This window comes from Colobus angolensis, unplaced genomic scaffold, assembly GCF_000951035.1.
Source record: "Colobus angolensis palliatus isolate OR3802 unplaced genomic scaffold, Cang.pa_1.0 Scaffold112, whole genome shotgun sequence".
NCBI classification, from domain to species: Eukaryota; Metazoa; Chordata; class Mammalia; order Primates; family Cercopithecidae; genus Colobus; species Colobus angolensis.
The window spans coordinates 7,620,402-7,630,469 of NW_012112253.1; the positions used below are offsets into that span (position 1 = coordinate 7,620,402).

General features: G+C 36.6%; 1 protein-coding gene across 2 annotated transcripts in view; it reads right to left on the bottom strand.

Moving 5' to 3' along the window:
* The window catches only part of MCTP2 (multiple C2 domains, transmembrane 2), a 194,614-nt gene extending 193,959 nt beyond the window's left edge, over positions 1–655 (bottom strand). For both annotated transcript variants that reach the window (XM_011957959.1, XM_011957951.1), the window contains exon 1: positions 145–655. In XM_011957959.1, coding sequence (XP_011813349.1) covers positions 145–606 — 462 coding nt within the window. In that variant the 5' untranslated portion in view covers positions 607–655. The remainder of the gene's footprint in view (positions 1–144) is intronic.
* Between the last annotated feature and the right edge of the window lie 9,413 nt (positions 656–10,068).

A 10,068-nucleotide genomic window follows, 5' to 3' on the forward strand; every position in this document is an offset into this window, starting at 1 on the left:
AGGGAGAGAGGGAGAGGGAGAAGGAAAGGGAGAGAGAGGGAGAAAGGGGGGGGAGAGAGAGAGAGAGAGAGGGAAAGAGAGAAAAAGAGAGAGAGAGATATGGAGAGAAAGAGAAAAAAAATGAGAGCCCAGCCCTGTTCTCACCTCTGGCTCTTCTGGTGCATCCCCTCCAAGGGAAGTTTTCTGAAGATCAAAGATGCCATTGCTGGACACCTGCCTCTGCTCAGGAGAGGCATAGGCCTCCTCTGAGTCTGTTTCCACCACGTGTAGGTGGCTGGCTTCTTCCTGGCTCCAATCCAATTCTTCTTCAGACTGTTTCAAGGAGCTACTGCTGCTCTTGGGAAAGATGCCTGCAGTGGACAGACTGCTGGGCACCGAGGTGTAGGAAGACTGTGGCCCAGAGTAAGGCCGGCCCTCTGGAGCCAAGGCCTCAGCCTCCAGAAGATCAGGCACCGAGAGGCTTAGGCGGCGGTCCAAGTGATGCCTTGCCCTTAGATCTGGGGGCTTACTTGGGTTCTTTTTCACCTTCTTCTTGCTCAAGTTGATCAACAATGGCCTGGTCCGCTGTTTTAATGAGCCCCAAACAGATGGTTTATCCAGATCCATGGCTGCATGAAGACCCAAGAAGCCACTTCTCAAGAATACACCTCAGTGACTCCTATAAAACAGAATATATTAAAAGAAAAAAACAAAAACATGAACCTTCTTGGTGGAAGTAAGGCACATCAAAGTGGGAAACATGACTCAAAAATCTTAGTTTCCAAAAAGTGATTAAGACTGCAACATTTGATTGGTAACTTGTATAAATATTAGGAAAACCATTTTTAAAGAACTTTTTAAAAGAATTTTATCAGAGCAATTGTAGAAACATTAAAATGATGAACGAGATTATAAGGTTGGCACCAAAAACAAATGCTTCATGAAAAGATAACTTTCTTATTCCCTCCCCAGAGAAAGCAGAGCTAAAGACATTCACGAGAACACTAACAGCAGCTGTTCTTCAGTATGATCAAGGGGTGGGGACTTTCTACTTCTCTAAACCAGAGGTCAACAAACAGTCCCTGTGCAGGGCCAGTTATTAAATATTTCAGACTTTGTGGGCCAGATGGTATCTGTTGCTACTACTCAACTCTGCTGTGTGACATCAAAGGAGACAGACACAATACACAAATGAAAGAATATGGCTGTGTTGTAACAAAACTTCACAAACCCAGCAGACTGTGGATTGCTGATCCCTGCTTTAACCATGTCAACTTCCTTCCCAGAATTAAGCGTTCATTTTGAAGAACAAAACCATGGCCTTATCAACTGGGATTCCATCCAGTATCTTTCAAATTTACATTCACATACAGGTGATTAGAGCAACAAACATTTATAAAAATGTGAGCTTTGTTCTTATTCAGAAGAAATGACAAATTTCCTATAATGAAGCCCTTAAAAAAAGCAAGCTTCCAAGATTTAGCCTGAGAATGTGAATGAGAGAAAGTGTCACTCTCTAACAGTTGGTTATGAGAGATAAGGATGCTCCACACATACGGTAAATACGTAATTACAGAGTAGCATAAATGCTGTGGAGGAAAGTGGTGATTTGGGATACTACAGGTTGAACTCACCAGGGATCAAATCAAAATCAAACTTGCAGAAATAACCCTTATTTTATGTGTCATATGCCTCATAATAAATCCTTTCAGTATGAAAAAGAACAGGACGGGCAGCCGCCGAAACCTGGCCTGTTCGTATTTTGCCACATTTGGCTGAGGTCAAAAGACGCCAAGAGCTTCCACAAAACACATTTTCTAAAATCAAGGACCCTGGCTGTTGTGCCCCACCCCAGTTCCTTCCAGGAGAGGACAGTTTATCATTGTGAAGAACGATCCAGAGAGCCAGAGATCAGGATGCGTGCAGCCATTTGCCTGCTGAAAGTCAGGACATTGTCTCTATAACCCTTGCCTAATGACCAGCGCACGGCAAGAGCTTCTCCCAGGATGAACTTGGTATCTTCAGTAGATAAAATAAAGATTATGAGCTTGGCTTCTCAAAACAGACTCCATGGGTTAAAATTCTGATCTGCTGTGTTCTACTTAGATGTATGATCAGGCACACGTCACTTCACTAAGCCTCCATTGCTTCACCTACCCAGTGGGGATAGATTACCTAGTTTACAGATACGATGCGATAAAGTAGAAAGCACAGTGTCTGAGGCTTTAAAGTATTCAGTCATAGAAAGCTGTCTCTATCATTATTCTCATCATTTGTTGTTTGGATAATCTTAATCAAGTTATGTGAGAGCTCTGTCTCTCATTATTATTCCATGTTACAGATGAGTTTAACAATAAGTACCTCAGGAGGCTGTGGGGAGGACTGAATGGGCTAATATACAGAAAGTGCTTTGGTACCTAGAACAGTGCTAGGTACGGAGTAAATGTTTAATACGATGTTAGCTACTTTTAAAATTGTTTCAATTACTTCGTATTGGGTCATTTTGGCTTTAAATGTTTAAATATTTTACAACTTTTTTGCAGCCTTTAAAAATATTATCCTAAACAGAAACTTGAATTTCACATTAGCAATACACAAGTACATTCAATTCACACCTCACAGCTTGACTTGCAAATACAGTAAAAGGCATTGCCTCTATTTTCATATAGCAATATTTTCCTTCAATTAGCATCTAATGAAGGAGAACAGGGTAGCACTCTATGGAGACACGGGAAGAATCTGTAGGAAATGGGAAATGTCAAACCAACTAATACAAACCAGAGGACCCACAATGTGACAGGTACTATGAGAGAGTCTCAGGACAGAGAGCAGAGTCTTGAAGAAATTTATCATGTATGTGGAAATTAAAACAACGCAACTGAAACATCTGAGAAAAAGAATTTATACAAATTCCACACTAATTACAGCCAGAGAGAATTTTTTTTTTTTTTTTGAGTCAGGGTCTCACTCCAGTTGCCCAGGCTGGACTGCAATGGCACGATCACAGCTCACTGTGGCCTTGAACTCCTGGGCTCAAGCAACCCTCCCATTTCAGCCTCCCAGATAGCTGGGACTACAGATGCATGCCACCATGCCTGGCTATTTTTTTGTACAGATAGAATTTTTGACAGAAGAAACATTTAAATGAACTAAAAATCTAAACCTGAAAGAAAAAGAAAATAATTGAAATAATTGAAAAATCTGTTGTCAAGTAATATATATGGAAAACATAAAAATGGAGAAGGTGGCCAGTAACTTCTCAGCAAAATGAGACTGAAGTTTGGGAATGGCACATATGTCATGCAGTGGCTGCTGATGAAGACTCAGCACATGTGTGAAATAAAGTGTGGCTGAGCACAGCCCAGAGAAGCAGCACTGTGATTTCCATGGCAGCAGCAAGACTTCAGATGCGCTCACACAGTGGGATACTGTACAATGCTTAAAACAGGTGAAGCCAGATGTGTTTCAACACAAGTAATGAGAGCCATCGAGATGGAGATAGACAGACAGACAGATAAATTACAAGTTTAAATTCCTGACTCTATAGATTTTCTCAAAGAGGTTCCCTACAGCACCCCAAACAGACTCATCAAAAGAGTGTCTTTAAAAATACCCAGTCCCAGTTAGGCATGGTGGCTCATACCTGTAATCCCAGCACTTTGGGAGGCCAAGGCGGGTGGATCGCTTGAGGTCAGGAGTTCGAGACCAGCCTGACCAATATGGCAGAATCCCATCTCTACTAAAAATAAAAATAATTAGCCTGTAATGCCAGCAACTGAGAGGCTGAGGCACAAGAATTGCTTGAACCGAGGAGGCGGAGGTTGCAGTGAGTTGAGATTGCACCACTGCACTCCAGCCTGGATGATGGAGTGAGACTCTATCTCAAAAAAAGAAAGAAAAATAAAGAAAAACAAGTTTCAAAATAAATAAATATAAAAGTAGTCAATCCTGGGCTCCACCACAGAAAATGAACCTGAGTCCCAAGAATCTGCCTTCCAACAAATCTCCCTGGTCTTACTGTGCAGATCAAAGCTTAGGAATCCTAGGGGACGGGCTTACATTCCCCTTTGAGAGAAATTTCCTATTTTGAAGGGAGACTGGGAATGGGAATCAACCTCTTATGAAATGAAGAGGTTTATTTCTAAGCAAACCAAAAACGTCTCCAAAAAAAATGAGAAAAGGAGTTGATATAAACAAAGTTGCATTGCTAAAGAATGTGTGTAAGTTTAAAAATGTTTATTTTTTCCATGCACTACACTGTCCTGTGCCAAGAGAGAGTTTCTTTCCTTTGAGGGGGTGAAGCTGGTAGGAATGCATGTATTACTGGTACATTATAATCTATTCAAGAGCAATTCCAAGTAGAAAGCAGGAATATACCTAACCCCTGGACACTGGAACCAACAGTTTCACCATCTTTGTTTTGTTAAGAAATGACTTTTTCCACTTTATTTTTGAAATCATTTGAAAACAAAATTGGCTTTTGTTTCACTTTTGGTGCACAGTTCTATAATTTTAACACATTTACAGATTTATGTTCACACCATCACAATCGGGACACAGAGGGGTCTGTCTATCCCCATAGGATCACGTGCTCCCAGGCCCCCACTTCCTTCCTCTGGAAACCACCGTTCTATTCTCTATCATTATTGTTTTGTCTTTCAGGGAATGTTTTCTAAACAGAATCATGCAGTATGTAACTTTTAGAGACAGGCTTCTTTCACTCAGCACGTTACCTTTGAGATTCATCCAGTTGCCTCACATGTCAGTAGTTCAACTTTTTGTTGCAGATAGTTGTAGTCCATTGTGTGGATGTACCACAATTTATCTATTTACCCCTTGAAGGACATTTGGGTTGTTTCGAATTTGGAATTCTTACAAATAAAGCCGCTATAAATCATTTGTGTATAGGTTTTTTGTGTATGACTATATGTTTTCACTTCTCTGGGATAAATGCCAAAGAGTGAGATTGCTGGGTCATCTGCTAAGGGAATGGTTAACTTTATAAAGAATCTGACAGCTCTTTGCCAGACTTTAACGGTAGCAATTTGCATTTCTGCCAACAATTATGAGAATTCCAGTTGTCTATATCCTACTCAGGACTTAGTACTATCAGGACTTTTAATTTTAGCCATTCTAATAGGTATGTACCTAGTATTATCAACATCTGGGTTTTTAACTTTCATTTTCCTAATGTGTGATGGTGAAAACCTTTTTATGCATTTCCTGTCTTTTTATCTACTTTGATATGCTGTGTATTCAAGATTTTTACACAATTTTTAGAAATTGGGTTATTTTCTTATTGTTGAGTAATGAGAGTACTTTAAATATTCTGGATATTAGTCCTTTGTTGAACACATAATTCGCAAATATTTCCCCTACTTTGTAGCTTGTCTTCTCATTCTTAGTAGTGTCTTTTGCACAGTAAAAGTTTTTAATTTTGATATAGTCTAACAAGTCATTTTTTAAAATTTTATGTTATGTACTTTTGGTGTCATGTATAAGAACTCCTTGTCTAATCGCAATTAACAAAGGTTTTCTCCCATGTTTTCTACTAGTAATATCGTTTTACATTTTATACTTAGATTTATAATTCATTTTAGATAACTTTCATATAGTGTTATTGTTAGTTTAAGGTTCATTTTTCACCTGTGAATAATTTTTTCCAACGTCATTGTTTTAAAAGACTGTAGTATCTCCACTGAATTGCTTTTGTACTTTCATCGAAAATTGATGGTACATCTTTGTAGGTATATAACCTTGACTCATTATTCATTTCCACTGATCTCTGTAACTATTCCAATACCATTTTGATTACTGAAGCATGATAGTCTTCTAATTGGGTAGTGTGACCTCTCCAAATTTGTTTAGCTATTCTAGATTTCTGTATTTCTATATAAATTTTAGAACTAGTTACTCTCTATAAAAAATATACTGCTAACATTTTGATTAGTACTGTTTTCAATAAATAGAGCAGTTTGGAGAGTGCTAATATATTTACTACGTTTAGTCTCCAATACAAGAACATGGCAGGCCTCTCCATTTATTTAGGTCTTCCTTGGTTTCTTTCATCAGCATTCTCTGGTTTTAACACACATACCCAGTACATGTTTTATTAGGTTTATTTGTATTTCATTTTTGTTGAAGCTATTGTAAATGGCTTTTCATTTTTGTTTCCAATCGTGTATTTTCAGCATAAACAATTGAATTTTTTTTATATTGGCTTTGTACCCTGTAACTTCCTAAATTTACTTATTGGTTTTATTATATTCCTTTAGGTCTTCTACATAGATAATCATGTTGGGCATTTTTATTTCTTCCTCTCCATATGCTATGCCTTTTCTTTTTCTTGCCTTATTGAACTAAGGCTTCAAATAAGATAGTGAATAGTATTAGTGAGAATGAATATTCTTTTTTTCCCCCTCAGTCTTAAAAAGCATTCAATCTTTCTCCAGTAAGTATAGTGCTAGAAGTTTATCAATTTTATGGATTATTTTTTCAAAAAAACCAGATTTTGGTTTTTAATTTTCATTGTTTTATTATTTCAATATCATACATTTCTACTCTTCTCTTTATGATTTATTTCTCTCTTCTTGATTTAGGTTTAATTTGGTCTTACTTTTTTATTTTCTTAAGGTGGAGGCTAAATCAGAGGGTGGTAATCCACAGGTCAAATCCATACAACCACCTGTTTTTATACATAAAGTTTTATTGAATGTAGCCACACGGATGCGTTTACATATTGGCCATGACTGCTTTTGCACAATGGCAGAGTTTAATATTTGTGGCAGATACCATATGGCCCATAAAGCCTAAAATATTTACTATCCAAACATACACAGAGAAAGTTTGCCAACCATTGGCCTAGATTATGGCTTTGAGCATTTTCTTTGTTTTAAAAATAAGGTTTAAGGCTACATATTAGCTGCATGCCACAAGATGTGAAATGTCGTATTTTCATTTTTTTCCTGTTTAAAATATTTTCTAATTTATCTTGAACATTCCTCTTTGGGCCATTTATTATGTAAAATTATGTTTTATTTTCACTTTTTTTTTTTTTTTTTTGAGATGGAGTTTCATTCTTATAGCCCAGGCTGGAGTGTAATGGCGTGATCTCAGCTCACTGCAACCTCCACCTCCCTGGTTCAAGCAATTCTCCTGTAGCAGCCTCCCAAATACCTGGGATTACAGGCATGTGCCACCATGCTTGGCAATTTTGTATTTTTAGTAGAGACAAGGTTTCATCATGTTGGTCAGGCTGGTCTTGAACTCCTGACCTCAAGTGATCCACCCACCTCAGCCTCCCAAAGTGCTGAGATTATAGGTGTGAGCCACCACTCCCGGCCTCACTTTCATTATTTTTTATTTTTCTTGAAACTTCCTCTTTAGGTCATGGTTTAGTCAAAAGTGTATTGGTAATTTCTAAGTATCTGAAGATTTTTCTATCTATATTTTTATTAATTTCCAGTTTAACTCAATTATAACCAGAAGTCATTCTCTATATGATTTTAATTCTTTTAAAATCTTAAGGTTTGACTTTTACCCCTCAATGTGGTCTGTCTTGGCAAATGTTCCAGTGCATTTGAAAAGATGGTATATACTACTATGGTTGAGTGGAGTATCGTATAAATGTCCATTAGATTTCATTGGTTGATAGTTCAGTTCTTCTGTATCCTTGCTGATCTTCTATTACTGAGAGAGGAGTAATTTTGCAACTATAGTTGTGAATTTCTCTATTTCTCCTTTCAGTTACATCAGTTTTTGCTTCTGTATTTTGAAGCTCTGTTGTTGCACACACATTTATGATTGTTATAGCTTCTTCCTGAACTAACCCTTCAATCAATATGTAATGTCTGTCTTTATCCCTAATGATTTTCTAGTTCTGAAGCCTATGTTGTTTGATTTTAACATAGTCATGCTAATTTACTTTTGATTTGTGTTTGTGTGGGTTTTATTTCCCTCCGTTCTTTCTGCTTTTCAGCTTACAACAACAATATATTTGAAGTGAGTTTCTTACAGAAAGCACATAGCTAGGACATTTTTAAAAATAGAGTCTGACAATCTCTAGCTTTTAGTTGGTTTGTTTAGACCATTTATATTTAACATATAATTGATAGCTCTGGATTTAGGTCTGCCATTTTATTATTTCTTTCTTGTTCTGTTTTTCATTTTTTCTGTTCCCCCTTTTCTTCATTTGTTGAGGTTATAGTGTTCCATTTGAATTTATCAATTATGATTTTGACTATATTTCTGTATAAATTTTCAATGATTATTCTAGGGGTTACCAGTATGTATAGTTAATTTTCCACATTTTATCTAGAATTAATATTTTACTGTTTCAACTGGAGCAGAGAAATCAGATCACCTGCATTTGTTTTGTATTGTTCCCATAACAAATAACAAAAAACTCAGTGGCTTAAAAAGATAAATGTATTACTTTTCAGTTCTGAGAAAGTCTGAGATGGGTCTTGTCAGGCTAAAATCAAAGTGCTGACAAGAATGCATTTTTTCTTTCCTTTTTTTTTCTTTTTTTGGAGGTTCTAGTTGAGAATCCATTTCTTTATCTTTCTCAGCCTTAGCAAAATTCCATTTTTAAAAAATTTTCATCGACAGCCATGTTTAGCTGATCAGTCAGCTAAGGACTGTTACTAGCTTTTAGAGGCTGCCCACATTCCCTGACCCCTTTCTCCATCTTCAAAGCCAGAAACAGTGAGTTAAGTCTCTCTCATTGATGTATCCCACTATTTTGTTTTCCTCTTCCACTTTTAAGGACTCATGTTACTTGATTGGGCCCACCAGGAAAACAAAGGTTATTCTGTCTTAAAGTCTGTTAGATCCCATCTACAAGTCCTTTGTGCCACATAAGGTAACATATTCACAGGATCCTGGGATAAGGATGTGGGTATCTGGGGTTAAGGAAGGGAGATTATCCTGTCTACCATACCAGCATATAGGTATCTTCTCCTGTAATATAATAATACATAAGTTGTTTTATATATTACATCTAAATATAGTGAAAATTTGTATCAGACCATGTTTAACTTTTGATTTCAACCATAAGCCATACTAAATTCAAGAGAAAACAAATGGTCTGTTAAATTTTAAAATAGTCTATTCAATTAAAATAGAAAGGCTATTATATTTTTAATTTGCATTTCCTTGTTTTTGATATTCCATATTTCCTTCTTGTACCATTTCTCATCTCCTTAAGAAGTTTCCTTGTTATTTTATGGCAGGTCTGCAGCCTCCAAATTCTCTTAGTTTTTCCCAATCTGAGAATATATTTTTCGCCTTCATTTCTGAAGAATATTTTGGCTAGATATTGAATTCTATACTTTTCTTTCAACACTTGAAAAACAGATGTGCCATTTTCTCCTGGCCTCCATGATTTCTGATGAGAAATCTCAGCCATTTGAATCATTGTTCTTTCATATATCAGTTATCATTGTTCTGACTGACTTCAATATTTTTTTCTTTAAGTTTTTAGCAATTTATGATGTGCCTGGGTGTGTGTTTATTTGGATTCATCGCATTTGGGGTTAGCTTCGCTTTCTGAATCTATCAATGTTTCAGCCATCATTTCTTTGAATACTTGTTGAGCCTTACTCACGTTCTCCTTTCTTTCTGGGACTCCAGTGATACAAATATTATGCCTTTTGTGATTGCTCTATAATCCTGGAGACTCTGTTTATTATTTTCAATCTTCCTTTTCTTTCTTCAGATTGGATACCCTTTATTGATTTATCTTCAGTTTTACTGATTCTTTCCTCTGTCATCCCCACTCTGCTATTGAATCCATACAGTGAGGTTTATTTTTTGATGGCTGGAGAATGGGTGGGGCAGGCAGCTATTGTATTTTTCAGTTCTGGTTTCCACTGGTGCTACTTCACATCCTTCCTTGCTTATAGTTTCTATCTTAACTTTTATTTCAAGGCTCATGATTATTCATTTGAGCATTCTACAATAGCTCCCTTAAAGTCATATTTTCATTTTCATCTGTTAATTGCCTTTTCCCATATGAGTTAACATTTTTACATTTATTCATAAATCAATCTAAATTATATCTTGGACATTTTTAATGTTATAAAACTC